This window comes from Rhamphochromis sp. 'chilingali' (assembly GCF_963969265.1).
Source record: "Rhamphochromis sp. 'chilingali' genome assembly, chromosome: 2".
Lineage (NCBI taxonomy): Eukaryota > Metazoa > Chordata > Actinopteri > Cichliformes > Cichlidae > Rhamphochromis > Rhamphochromis sp. 'chilingali'.
Window position 1 is genome coordinate 47,526,221 of NC_137930.1, and position 15,120 is coordinate 47,541,340.

General features: G+C 38.8%; 2 protein-coding genes across 2 annotated transcripts; one reads left to right on the top strand and one right to left on the bottom strand.

Annotated features, from left to right (window-relative positions):
• Positions 1-3,912: 3,912 nt before the first annotated feature.
• LOC308393055 (nucleobindin-2-like) lies at positions 3,913-9,898 on the top strand. The gene is made up of 13 exons (XM_080876515.1): positions 3,913-4,049; positions 4,625-4,762; positions 5,044-5,151; positions 5,247-5,379; positions 5,836-5,939; positions 7,368-7,553; positions 7,810-7,900; positions 8,042-8,100; positions 8,199-8,291; positions 8,589-8,678; positions 8,991-9,161; positions 9,402-9,456; positions 9,760-9,898. The coding sequence occupies exons 2-13, from the start codon at positions 4,625-4,627 to the stop codon at positions 9,870-9,872; spliced, it is 1,341 nt and encodes a 446-aa protein (XP_080732641.1). The 5' UTR covers positions 3,913-4,049; the 3' UTR covers positions 9,873-9,898.
• Positions 9,899-11,130: 1,232 nt separating this feature from the next.
• On the bottom strand, positions 11,131-15,094 carry LOC308393058 (uncharacterized protein). Its single transcript, XM_080876520.1, has 7 exons — positions 14,834-15,094; positions 14,627-14,751; positions 14,487-14,553; positions 12,642-12,798; positions 11,933-12,075; positions 11,577-11,687; positions 11,131-11,312 (listed from the first exon to the last, which is right to left on the bottom strand). The coding sequence occupies exons 1-7, from the start codon at positions 14,984-14,986 to the stop codon at positions 11,133-11,135; spliced, it is 936 nt and encodes a 311-aa protein (XP_080732646.1). The 5' UTR covers positions 14,987-15,094; the 3' UTR covers positions 11,131-11,132.
• Between the last annotated feature and the right edge of the window lie 26 nt (positions 15,095-15,120).

Below are 15,120 nucleotides of genomic sequence, written 5' to 3' on the forward strand. Positions count from 1 at the left end.
ATTCACATCCTGGCCTGTTGGCCTATTGTTACCCAACAAATTGTTTTTAAAGACATTTTTAATACCTTTTTATGTGTAATTCAATGCAATTCTTATTTAATACAGTAAAAGTCAAGTAAATAAAGCACACATTTAATGAATTCATGTTGTGTTCTTATTGTTTCAATGCATGGGATGGCTGAAGCTCAGGAGATAAAGCAGGTTCTCCACTATTCAGAAGGTTGGGGGTTTGATTCCTGGTTGCTCCAGTCTGCATCTATCAGAGTATAAATGTATGCGAATGTTAGATAGAAAGCACTTAAGCATAGAAAAAAGAGAATGTTAATGTGGAGTATATATGAATGTGTATATACTCCCTGACTAATGTTTGTTTAATACCCCTTAGCGAGTTTCACTTTTATGAGGTGCTTTTGGTAGCTATCAACAAGCTTCTGGCATAATTCTGGCTGGATATCTGAGCACTCTTCTTGGCAGATAATAGTGGCATTCCCCATCTAGCACTGAGAAATGAACTTCAGTGATTTATCATCATAACACATTCGTTTTACTAACCACCTTGGCCAGTGTGTTTTATGTAGAGAAGATCAACAGTTTAAACATTTTATTGCTTCTTTTCCTAAAGGAGTGGTTTGAATAAATGTTTATTTGGTAACTTTTGGTACATTTGCCTTTCTGTAAAAGTAACCATAGGCCACTGACATAAGTACACGTTATTCAGATATGTCACCATCACTTTGCAAAGGTCTGGAAGAAAACCCAACTATCACCCATAAATGAATAGAAATTAGTAAGGATTTTCAGGTTTCAACCCTGGAACCACCAAGTGTTAAGCCTGCCATGAACTGGAAACTGCTGGAAGACCAGCATCACTGTCCAAACAGCATCACTGATCCATCTTCAATATCCATGAAGATGGATTACCCTCCTAATCGGATGCTGACCAAAAAAGAAGCCCCTGTTCCAAAATCAACACCTACTTTTAAAATGAAAATTTTAGCTGGCCACATGAACACCCCAAATGCTTTCTCAAGAAAAGTTTTATGTTCAAATAAGACAAAGCATGAGCTATTTGGCTATGATGACAAGAAATATGTTTAGAGGAGCACAAGTGAAGATTCTAGCCTAAAAGACTGTACCAGTTGTCAGGCATGGTGGGGGAAGCATCATGCTACGGGTCTTAATTGGTTGTAGTGGTACTGGTACATTGCACAAAGTGGTGGAATAATGAAAGAGGAGAACTACCTCCAAATTCTTCATCTTCACCTCAGATCAACAGCTAGATAGTTGGACATGTAAACATTGATATAGTAGGCTAACATTAACCATTTGAAATAGTCTTCCCAAAGCCTAAAATTCAACCTGTTGAAAAATTGAGGACATGGATCCATGCCAGGAAACCAACCAATTTAAATGAAGTGCCAATTTTGCCAGAAGGTTGTTGATGGGTACCAAAAGTGCCTGGTCGAGCTGTAGCTAGCTAACAGCCAAATATTAGTGAGGGTGTATGTATACTTTTCACCCTGCGAGGATTAAAGAAAATGCTAAATAAATTCAGACTTGATTAATGCATAAAATGCATTTAATTTTTACAAGATACATTTGAATATTAAATGGAGAATCGTGTTTTGGTTTACTTTACTGTTCCAGTAAGTCATTTCTTACTGTGAACTACAATTCACTCTTTACTCAAATTATTATTATCTACTCTTACTACTTTTTATTAGTAAAAGTAGCAGTAGTAGTAGAAGTACTTCAGCTGCTCCTCTTAAGGATCATCATTCAACAGATCATTTACTTTCAACTCACCTTGTCCATAGCATCCTCCTCTGTAACACTGACCCACTGCATGTCCTCCTTCACTACATCCGTGAACCTTCTGTGTGGTCTTTCCACTTCTCCTTGCTTGGCAGATCCATATTCAGTATCCCTTCCCACTATGTCCACTAACCCTCCTCTGCACCTGTCCAAACCATGACTGATTGATTTTGTCTTCAAACTGCTCAAGCTAATCTGTGCCTCTGATGTACTCATTTCTAATCTTGGCCTTTCTTAACATTTTCTGCTCTTCTACTTTCAGCTTGTCTTCCTTTCTTTTTGCTAGTGGCACCATCTCCAAATCATACATCATAGCAGGTGCCACTACCATCTTATTAACTTTCAGTTTCCCTCTTGTATTTCCCTCTTTAGACTATTATTTAGACTTGTCCACCTTCACTACCTCTTTTGTTGCAGCTTCACTTTTCCATCTGTCTCTCTTTAATTTACACAGGTATATCTAGCTTTTACTGACTTTCATGTCTCATCTCTCCAGTACATACATTCATGTCTCCAGACTCTCTTTCACTTGCTCCTTACTATCACTAGAGATCACAATGTCGTCTGCACACATGATCGTCTGTGGTAACTCTTGCCTGACCTCATCTGACAGCCTGTCCATTACAATCACAAACAAGAAGTAGTTCTGAGCAGATGCAACCCCACCCCCACCTTGAACCCATCTGTCACTCCTACCTCACACCTCACCTCTGTGCTGCTGTCCTCATGTATGCCCTGCACCACCCTCACCACTTCTTTGCTACTGCTGACTTCCTCATGCAGTACCACAGTTCCTCTCCTGGCACCTATGCTTCCCCTGCATCCACAAAGAAACAGTAAAACTCCTTCTGACCTTCCCTAGACTTCTTTATCAACACTCTCAGAGCAAACAACTGTGGTCTCTTTCTTGGTTTGAAGCCGGCTGCTCTTTGATCATCACCTTTCTTCTCAACCTAGCTTCAACAACTGTTCCCCATAGCTTCATGGCTCCGCAGCTCTACCACTCTGTAGTTACTACAGCTCTGCGCATCACCCTTGTTCTTGAAAACTGTTACCAGTATACTTATTCTCCATTCCTCAAGCATCCTCTCCGACTCTAAGATTATTTTAAACTGCTCTCTCTCCCCAAAGCCTTGACCCTTCACAGGTATGTCATTTGGACCAACTGGCTTTCCACTCTTCATCCTCTGCATAGCTCCCCTCATTTCCTCCTTACTAATCCTCTGCACTTCCTCTCATTTTCTTCATTCATCACCTTCTCATAGTAATCCTTCCATCTTCTCAGCACACTCTCTTCACTCATTAGTACATTTCCATCTCTATCTTTAATCACTATAACCTCTCTCTCTCAGTCTGTGCTTTTCTCCTTCCTTATTGTTCAGCCTCACATACAAATCACAATAAGAGTTTTCCTTCGCTTTTGCCCCCTCTCTTTTTGCTGAACACCTTAATTATAAGTACCCATTTCGACTTTCTTAAACTCACTCTCTCATTTTTCTCGCCAGCTTTTTGCTGAAATAAATAAATAAATAAATAAATAAATAAATAAATAATAGTTGACTTAATATAATATTTAAATGCAGGGAGTTTAAGAGTTTTTCTACGCAGTCTCATTGCTTTTTTGGCCATCATTTTAATAACAATAATAATTCTTAAGGCTTAAGGCTTCCTGCTATGTTTTCGAACGAGTGTATTTTCAGCTCTATGTTGGTCTGCAGCATGTCCAAGTGTAATCTATATTTAATTAGAATATCTAAATGAAATATAAGATGAAATAAAACATTTATGTTGTGTATCCCTACGCGTATCCCTAGTATTAAATGTCATTGTTAAACAGTTTTATAATATGAGTAGTGTTGCACACTAACTCCGCCCTCGTCTGGGGTTGACCGAACGCCACGTACAGTTTGGCTCAACGCACCTTAAGCCAACGGGGGGCGGTTGTTGATACACTATGAGTGACAGGTGTATTGACCAATCGCCTCTCAACGCGACTGTTTTGTGAAAGACAGTATACTTTCTTAGGCCAATAAGAGAAGCCAGAGGCGGTGCGTTGCCATGGTGAACACAACCTTTTTATATAGGTTGTAGCCAAGGGAGGCTTGTATTGGTGGTTAACAGATGACCGTTGTAAACAAGCTCCGGTGAAGCTCAGGCACTTTGAGGAACACTAAACCGTGAAAGCCAGGTGAAGAATAAAAAAAGAGGAGAGCAAAATAAGCTCCACGTTACAAGTAAGTATTATTTCACGCGAGGTGACGTTTACTAACGCCGTTCTCTCTGTCTGCTGAGGCTTAGTTTAGAGCATTTTCTACATCCATGTAGATAATGAATTAGCTGGCATCCTCACTGCATGATCCCTACTGAACAACCTGTTCCTTAAACTACACACTCAGTCCGATTTTGATTCACTGTGACTAACAGGTTCACAGCGTTCAACTTAGAAATCTCTAAGAAAATATTCTAAAGTAAGCCACCAAACACTTGTGCTGCACGGGCCCTTTCTTATGGGAATTGCTTTTCAGATTAAGAGTTATTTGCATAACCTTATCAGTGTTCTGTCTCTATTTGAAGTGTTGACTTGCACCACTTTTTAAAATTACATATATATATATATATATATATATATATATATATATATATATATATATATATATATATATATATATATATATATTTAATAAAGATACGGCAAGTGCTCATTTTGTTCTGACTGCAGAGCTTTCTAAAAGATGTACGATCTTCACCTAACCTGAAACTAACTCCTATCTTTTTTCTTATCTATTTTATGTATGCTTTGCTTGACCAGATGGTGAGGAGTAAAGCCTTGGCCCGCTGTGGCCTTGTTCTGCTCAGTTTGTGGCTGTGTATCCAGTCAGTGCCTATCAGTGTGGACAAGACCAAAGAAAAGGCTAAAGAGGAGGAACTTGGTCCACCCGAGAGTGCTGTGAGTCACACGGGCAGTGTGAAATAAAGGGATATCCTATTAAAATGGAGTCTTACAGCTAAGTAGATAAAGCTCAGGGTGATCCAGACATGAAGTCCGCTGTTTCAGACACCTTTCAGAAATGCTTACTGACTAAAGATTGATTGAAAAACAAACAAAAGCAGTGTCTGTTAAATTAGGTGTAACTGTTCATTAGAAGAATTAATTGACTGGGAAAAAATACCCATAATCGGACTGAATAATGTTATGCATTGACAAGCTAAATGTGGTCTATTTCTCAGGACACTGGGTTGCACTACGACCGCTACCTCAGGGAGGTCATTGAGTATCTTGAGAAGGACCCCCACTTTAGAGAAAAGCTCAAAAATGCCAATATGGATGACATCAAGGTGCACACTTGCAAAAACAGCCCAATATTTTGTAAGCTGGTTGTCGACGTGGACATTTTTTATTGAACTATGGTATGTTGACTGTCTGCTTGCAGCAAGGCAAACTTTCCAAAGAGCTGAACTTTGTTCAGCACAATTTTCGGACCAAGCTGGATGAGCTAAAGAGGGAGGAGATGAACAGGCTGCGAATGCTCATAAAAGCTAAACACGACATCAAGGAAGGAAATGGTAAGTATCTTAAAGAAAGGGGAAAAAAATGATGTGTCACTGAGAAACTTGAACTTGAAACTTCATAAGTTTGCACAGCAACTTCCGCAGTTTAAGTCAGTCCATTAGTTATGTTATTGAATGCAGAACTTAACTCTTGAAAGAAAATTATTATTCAAATTTAAATTTTGATCATTAATAGAGGAAGCTGTATAAATGTTCATACAGAATAGATTAACACAAGTGTAGGTAGAGAAAAGAAGCAAAGATAGAAGTCATAGGTCAATTTATTAAAAAACAAAAATGCATTGATATTCATGTAATCCTTTAACGCTTTCTAGAATAAATGTATTAAGTTTTGGTACAAAATGTGTTTGTAAAACCCAGCGGAAAAGAATAACCATGACACAACTCCAAAAAACCAAGTGTCTTTGTTTTACAGTTGAATAAATCTAATCATTATTCCTTTTCTTGCAGGCCAAACAGTGGACCACCAGGCCCTGCTGAAACAGTTTGAGCACCTGAACCACAAGAATCCACACACTTTCGAGGTGGATGACCTGGACCGTCTCATCAAATCGGTACACATACACCTAGTCATTAGCGCAGCTACTTGAAGGTTAATACTGACCCTGTTTCTCTGCACTGGTATGGCACAGTCACATTTATAATGACAGTTGCTCATGCAGAAATATTGCCATACTTAGCATAGCGTATCGGGAATTTCAGTGAGGGATGTTTAACTAGTCTGGCTTTTTTTTAAATTTTAGATGTAATAAGTTGGAGGCATTCACAGCTTTGTTCCCTTTGTTGGAGAGTGCTGACTCATTAGAGGTAAATGTGTAAGTTTTGCGAGACCAACATGTTTCCTGTGTGTGAAATGAGTATAAAAGAATAGTAATGGGGAGGCCGGCTTAATGAGTTTGCATGCCTCTGTAGTTTTACAACAAAGCTTCCAGTCATGCAGATGTAAATCCTAAAAATATTTTATATAAGTTTTACTTTTCTGTAGCATTTAGCTTTGCTCTATAATCATTGACCTACTATTTTGCCTTGGCACTGCTTGAGAAATGCAAAGAATGGTGATAAATGAGCATTTGCTTTGTTTTGTATTACCATAGCATTTTCATGTACTTTATGCTGAGCAAGTCCTTGCAGGGTTCTAGAATAAAGAGCCACCCAGAGGTTCTAATAAAATCAGGCCAAAATAATAATTTTAAACTCACAGATCCAGATTTTGAACTATGACAACAGTGTATTTATAGTACTCAGCAAAAGGTACAGTCACTATCAGAAATCCATCCATCCCTACATCCATATATCCATACATCCCTTTTCTTCCACTTATTCATGGTTTTGAGGGGCTGAAGCATACCACAGTTGTCATAAGGAGAGCGATAGGGTCCACCTTGAACAGGTTGCCAGTCTGTTGGCTAACACATAGTAAACAAAGAGGTACTGGTAGAACTTCAAACAGAAACGCCCCCATGCTGTGAGGTGGCAGTGCTAAGCATTGCACCACTGTGGGGCATTGTCTGTTATTAAGCCCTACCAATACAAAGAGCTTTTAGATTCTAGATACACACACCAGAATACTTTTGCAATCAAACCATTTGTCCAAATATGTTTTTTTTATAAATCAACTTATTGTTACTGCAGCTCTCAGGTTTAGGAAGTCAGAGGTACTGTTTATTCATACCCAGTTAGCACTCACTAGTATCCACTAGTAAGCATGCTAGCACTAAATGGATGAATAAATTTCACCGCATGAGCTAAATACAAAAAGCATGCTATATCTGCCTGGGTTGTCTCTGCATTCAATGCTGAGTGATGCTAAGACTGTGACATGGCTAGTAATTATTCAGCTCAACAGTTTGCTTCATCCTCTATGGAACAACTCTGATCAGGCATCTGGATGTTGAATAGAGTCCATCTGTTTCAACGAGGTGCATAAATCTGCAGAATTAAGAGGTGAATTCCACTTCCCAACTTTTTGTTTTTACGTCTAGGCGACTAATGACCTGGAGAACTTTGACAAGGACCGCCATGATGAGTTCAAGCAATACGAGATGATGAAAGAGCATGAGCGACGGCAACGCCTGAAGAACTTGAATGAGGAGGATCGCAAGAAGGAAGAGGAACACTACGAGGAAATGAAGAAGAAACACGCAAGCCACCCTAAAGTCAACCACCCTGTAAGACGCCAGCTATAAAGCAGTTCATTACGAATGCTAAGATTATAGCCAATGCGGGGGAACAAATGACATTGAAGCTGAATGATATTATTTGGAAAACATGAATGTTTTTTTTTTTTTTATGATAAAATTAACTCATTTAGTTGGGCCAATTTTATTTAGATTTATATGCAAGCCATAGAATAAAGATGCTAAATAGTGCTAAATACAAAACAAGAAAAAGGAGAAACCTTGATGTGTACCTCTGTGTGTGCAGGGCAGTGAGGACCAGCTAAAAGAGGTGTGGCAGGAGGCAGATGGTTTAGATCCAGAAGATTTTGATCCAAAAACTTTCTTCAAAATGCACGGTAACCATAGACCATACACTGAAGGTCGTTTAAGAGCAAAGAATGAATATAGCATTCAAATGTTGTCTTATTTGCTAGTGTGCCAAAACTATGGATGGTTAAAATCAGACACAGATTTCCGTTGTTTGTTTTGTGTTGCAGACAGCAACGGAGACGGCTTCTTTGATGAGAGTGAGCTTGAAGCTCTCTTTACTAAAGAGGTATATGTTTTATGTCTAACTCTGGTTCTGCATAGTCTGCGATAATGTAATCTGCAAATGAACAAGTCTCTGAGGTAAAATTTGTGCATTTCATTAAGCTGGAGAAGGTTTACAACCCAGAAAATGAAGAGGATGACATGGTTGAGATGGAGGAAGAGAGACTGCGAATGAGAGAGCATGTTATGAACGAGGTGAGCCACCACAAAACTATAAAATGTACAGATCATTGTCATGTTTATTAGCATTTCTAAAGTATTGATTAGTATGTTATGAAGGTATTCTCTGTTGTCAGAATACAATCATAATGTATATTTCATAACAAACGTGTGGCATTGCTGCCTGAAATCTAATGAATGAATTTAAACATCTGTGTGTGGAGTAGCTATTTTAGCAAGGAGCTAAAGGTCAGGGCCTTTGGGACGTATCTGGTGAGTGATTTATCTCGATGACAGTTGTTGCTCAAAATTGCTTCATGTATTGACATTCAGGTGGACACCAATAAAGACAGGCTTGTATCACTGAGCGAATTCATGGCAGCCACAAAGAAGGAAGAGTTCTATGAAAAAGACGAATGGGAGGTAAGAGCTAGTAAGGTTTGGCTTCCCTCCTGGCATTTTTGTGTATAGAGTAGTATTAAAAATTAATGTGAACCCAATGTTATGTTAGTGTATTAAAATTCAATTCAATTATTCATCAATATGAGCTATGAAACTATGAGCTTAGGCTCGCGTAAGTGCAACACAATAAACAGCTGTTTTCAGAAATTGTCTACAAAGGGTGAGATTCCAAATCATTAAACTCCCCAAGAGATTTAACAGCTGACATTATATCATGAAATCAGAAATGTATATGATTTCTTATCACATCATTTATTTATGTGCCCTCTGCAGACTTTAGATCAGAACCCATTGTACACCGAAGAGGAGCTGAGAGAGTTTGAACAACAACTGGCCAATGAGGAGAATGACATCAACAAGAAGTCGGCTGAGCTGCAGAAAGAGAGAGAGGAACTTGAAAGAAAACAGGAAGAACTTGATGCTCAGAAGCTGGGGCTGAAACAGGTGAATTATCTGTCAACTATCCATAGCAGATGAAATACAATCTGAAAATAGGATTTTTCTATACAGTTGCTTGACCCTTTCTACAGATGTAAGAATCTGGCTTACAGTGTGAAACATGCTGAATTGCACTTAAATCTTGTTTTAGAGACTTGTAGACTTGAAACATGCAGGCAATAGCAAACAAAGTCTTAAACCATTTTTATGCTCTTAACATTTTTTTGTCCTTCTCTCGCTGCTCAGGCAATGGAAGAAATGGAAAGGGTTAAATCCCAAAGCTTAAATGCTGATGTAAAACGTGAGTATGAAATTTATGATAAATGATGCTGGAAACAACAAATCACATGATGTTAAAGGTCTCTTAATTGCACTCTACTTCCATTTTAACATTTTTTAAAATCAAGTGAAAATTAACCACCCAGTCGAAAACCTGCATCCAGATCCACAGAACAGCCAAAATAAGTTATTTACTTGTGCATCCCCAATCAAAATACACTTAAAAAGATGCAGTGAGGGAAAAGCATTGTTATCCTTTTTAATAAGACGAGATTAAAAGCTTTTTATCATATCCTAATAATGCACATATGAATCTTTGTTACAGAGCCTGCAGCTCCTCTAACTGCAGGTGAACATGCACCAGTTGTACCAGGAAACAGTCAGCCACCTCCGCCTGGTCACCAGCAGCAAGATGTACCCGTGCCTGGACATTCTTAGCAGGCCTCACCACCCTGTGTGCGATGTGAGTGAGCATGCAAGTGTGCTTGTGTTTTCATGATTTCAATTTTGGGTTATTGTTTAGAATTTTCAAAACACACAGCAACACATAGGGGGGGGGGAAAAGATCTCTTAGTGCCAATGATGCCCTTCCTTCTGCTGGTTAAATCAACTGAATGAGCCAGCCTGGAAATGTGGAGCTGCTCCAGTTTTCTATGTGGACAATCAACCCTTTTGTTTTTGTTTTTTTTAATCTTGTATCACAAAAGGACTCTGTTCTCTATTGGAAGTTCTTTGGGGTGAAATGGGGAGGGCAGCTGGCCTGATAACTGAATGTTTAGTTTTGTTCACACTGTAGTTTCACTGCCACTTTTTCCTTAAGGAAATCCTTTCAGAATATTATTTATTTTTATGGTAAATTGTGAATTATTTTGGAAAAAATAAATGCCAGAAAAGTAAGATTAGAGCCGAAATGAAGTTTTATAGAAAAAGTGTTTCCTTCAATGTCTTTTCAAGCTGTTGTGACCTCTGGATCAGATTAGTGCAGAATAAGAGATGAAGTTAAATATATACAATATGTATTTAAATGTTATAATTTTTAATAATTGTGTTTGTGATTGTGACAATTGTATGGATTATGAAGTGGTTGCCTGGATGTCAGTGCTTAGGAGTGTCTGTGAATTTGTGTTTATTTATTCTCGAACCACTGTAAATGAAATGAATGCAGTAGGTTGAAATTTGCCTTGTAAAAATCTGAATTAAACTCCAGAAGGAAGCACAAGGTAAAAAACAACAACTAATTTTTTTTTCACTACAGACTAATAGCAAAGAAAAGATGGACACAAAATACTTTGAAGAGTTGAAGTAAAATACACTGGTTACTTTATTTTCAAACAACAACCTCTCTCCAACCTGGTATATGTGCTGAACAGTTTATGTTTATGTGACTTGTTAAAAAAGTACTTAAATGTCCAACTAATGTCCTGTGAAAAAAAATCATGAAAATGATGTACAAGGTTTGAATGTCTAAAATTAAGGTGAATGAGCTTGCAGATACAATGTTTCTGTCTCTTATTTTCATCACAAACCTCAAGTTCAACTCATCTTATAAACACAGTCATAAGTTAACATTCAGTTTTATAATTACTGTAGAATCTGAAGTGACATAATCATACTTCTGACAATAACTCACTGAACATGATTTAAAAAAACAAACAAAAAAACTTTCTTAATCAAATGGTCAGAATGGTGGGTTCAAATTCAGCTTCTTCCATATGATTCATTGAATCGCTCAGTGAGATAGGCGCCTGCTGTAACTGGCGGATATTTGTTGGAGCCATCACAGCAGGTGATCAGAGCCTCGTCATCCGGCTGGACAAAGTAAGCCAGAGACTGCCGTGTGCTGGAGTCTCCGACAGGAGGCAGCAAAACCCTGTGGAGCTAAGAAACAACAAGCAACACTAAACTATAATCCTAATGCCATGGCCATATGCAAAAACTTTTTTGGGAAGCATTTTAACTCTGTTGGCTTCAAAAAAGATCATGGGTCACAAAAACATATCTAAAGTTAAAGTAGGTGAGACCTTTCTTATTTCCTATAAATGACCCAATCTGACATATGTAGTCGCATTTACTTTTCTAGTTACAGTGCATTTCCATAACCTTGTCATAAAACCTTGGGGCGGAAATATCCCCTTCACTCACCACAGAGACGAACTGATCGCTCGTCCAGCGCTGCATCAGGTCAGCGATATTGATGAGGATGGCTCCGGGGATACAGGGAACAGGGATGAATTCACCTGAGCGTGTACGCACCTGACGGTCAAAAAGTGTCAGGAGGATAACAGGATTATTTGATACTTTGCTTGACTTTAACACATAATGTGTTACTAACTAAGCAAAACACATGACTTACAATTGAAGAAACAGTGATGACAGCTGTTTAAAGTGGCACACCACAGGAATTCCAGCTTAAGTGAGTTTGTAAATTAATCAGACCCTTTTTCAGTATGTTACCAAGCAACTTATGTGCTTGTGTGTCCCAGTGGTACAGGCCTTACCTGCAGACCTTCTGAGCTCTGGAACAGCAGAGTAATGCTGCCATAGTCTGAATGCTCTCCACATCGCAGCTGGCCCTCCTTTGCTTTCTCACAATTCACTGGTGGGTAGTAGAGAGATCGCATCGTAGTGCCATTTTTGTCAGCTAGAGGAGACACAGCAGTGTTGTCAATGCAGTGTATCTCTTGTTTGTTTGTACCAATTTATGGACCAATCCTCCAAAACCGTAATCTGGTCTGCCTTGAGGTTACACTTTACAAAAAAGAAAAAAAATTCTTTCCCAGGATTAATTTTTGTTAGATTTTCAGTCATTTCCCTCGTTTGTTACTCGCATTTACATGTGTCTTGTATTTATATTCATTTTTCTTTTATTTTGTGCTGTATTTTTGTTATTTTTTAATTTAGGAGAAGAGCTATATAAAGTACTAAATAAATATAATATATAGTACATAAATTAAGCTAACATGTCTTGGTTGAACATTTTGCCCTTATTAGTATTCTCCCTAATTTTGTAGAATTAGATACTGCCAGTTTGTGTGTGTGTGTGTGTGTGTGTGTGTGTGTGTGTGTGTGTGTGTGTGAATAAAACCTTCTCACAAGGTCCATATGATCTGGGATCAGTGACCGCCCCTCATGACATGTAGCTTGAACACTTAGTAAAACTGATCATATGCCACTGTACACTGGGTACAGTGTATGGGGTAAACATACTTCCTATTAAACGGTGTGCACGCAAGAAGACTTCTGGGTCGAGTCCCAGACTGTGGGCCATCACCCTCAGCAACCGAAGACTCAGCTCTTTGCAGTGCAGAAAAAAGGATGTCTGGAACTCCTGAAAACTTTTCAAACTGCCTGATGATGGCCATTTCTACAACAGAAAACAACAGAACCACATCAGAGTCTGACTAATGATAATACTGATATTGATATCTTAAAGTACCCATAGTATGCTCATTGACCTACTTATAGTTTCAGTGTTATAATAAGATGGGTTTATGCTTTAATGTTCAATACATCAAAATTTTTGGTATCCTGTTATCCTGGACTTTACTGTACCAGCTCGTGTTGTTTTGTTATAATGTGTATTTAATGTAGAGAATGAGTCTGTAACCTTGCTGGTACTATTAAAAGTGCATAGCAGCTGAAAACGGATTCCAATTCTGATGGCTTGTTTGTATTACTCTCAACGGGGTGTGTTTGTGTCACTATTTTAATGTTTGTTTTGCTGTCAAATAACAAAGAATGAAATATGTAAAAAGAACAAGTTTATCTGGAATTTTGTGATATTAAGATGCAGGACATGTCAGTGACTTGATGTGGATTTTGGCTTTTAACTTCAAAATCCAAGAAACAAGGACACTCTGGAGTCCAGAGAAAAACCACCCATGTTTCAGCACCTTGTACGACCACCTGTGGTAGTAATATTTAAAGTACTGCCTTCTGTGCCACTCTTTCAGATTGTGTTACTGTTCACACTCTTCATTATAATGTTGCTCCAGTTCATCGAGGTGTGTAGTTGTTTTGCTTATGCACAGTTCTGTTAATGTCCCACCACATAATTTCAAACAGGTTGAAGTCTGTACTTTGACCGTGCCGTTGCAACACTCTCATTCTCTTCTTTTTCATTCATTCAGTTGTAGATTACCTGGGATCTTTGTCCTTTTGCATGACCCTATAGCTGTTGGACAGATGGCCTCACATTAGACTCTAAAATACTTTGGCATGCAGGGGAGTTCATGGCCAACCAGTGACTAAGGGCCCAGATCCTGTAGCTGCAAAACAAGCCCAATTTATCACCTGCCCACCAGTGTGCTTGAGAGTTAGGATGAGGTATATGTGCTAATATGCTGTTTTTGGTCCCTGATAAACAAGGTGCTGTGCACTGTAGCCAAACATCTCCACTTTGCTCACATTCGTCCAAAGAAGAGATTGAGGAGTCTTGGACAGAAGAGTCTTTGTGCTGGCAACCCTTATGAACAAGAAGCCATATTTGTTCAGTCTTTTCCTAACTGGAACTTCATGAACTTTAACATTTAACTTCCAACTGAGGCCTATGGAGATGTAACTTTATTTCACTAAGAACTGCATGCTCTGACCTTGGAGTGAACTTGTAGGATGTCCATTCCAGGGATGACTGTGTAATTGTGTTAAGATTAAGGAAATGCCTCTGGAGAAAGTCTCCCCCAGGTCAGCAAACTGCCAAAACCTCTGCTCATATAGAGTTGGTTACACTTGCTGATTATCAGCTAATTATGTGCATTTGATGCAATCAAGTGTATTCAATAAGCAGCACCCCTGCTGCTACTTTCCTCTTAATAGGGGTGTACATAGTTTTTCAGTACTGCAGTTCAACATTTATTTTCCTGATTCCTCTCCAAACTTAACAGAGCTTTCTCTAAAGTAACAGATACTGAGTAACTTGTACTTTAACCCCCTGACTAATAACCTTGTGGCACCATGCAGTTGTTGTGTCTGAGCCCAAACTCTTAAGGTTAATCATAAAATAAATAAACTGATGAAAACAAACGATCAAGGCTTTTGCCTCCGAGTTATTACTATATCAGGATGAAGGGAGGCAGTGTTGAAAGACTCCTTCAGGTCCCCAGGTCGACGTGGATTCAACCTATAAAGAAATTATCCGAATTTAAACTCTCTTCCGCAGATACACATTAAAGTATAAAACGTATGCTTCCTACCTCTCCGTCTCCAATGACACCCAACCGTGGTTAGGGTTGTTCACGAAACTTTTCCTGCTGAAGGGTTGCTTCAGTTCATCTGGCTGCAGGAAGAATTTCTTGGATATCTCCATGACACAGTCCACCTGTCCAAACACACCAGAAGAAAAAGACGGATTCCAGTGTAAGTTCCTCGATAATAATTTTATTCTATCTAACTGGCCTCACCTCCTCCTGAGTAATCCCCGTGTTCCTCAGAAATGCAAAACCAACATCTCTAAATGCTGATTTCAACTCTGTGCTTAAACTCTGCCACTGCTCGTCAGCGACATCCTTCTCGCTCAGCCTGTAGGCGCCGAAATCCACAACTGGGATGTTCATTGTAAAAAAAAAAAGCTAAAGTTTCTTCAGTAAAAACAGCGTCGGGTTAAAAGACAGTCTGAGCTGAACACGAACAGTAAAAATAAATCGCAAATGTCCACCACTAGTATCTAGGCTTTCGGTCACATGACATT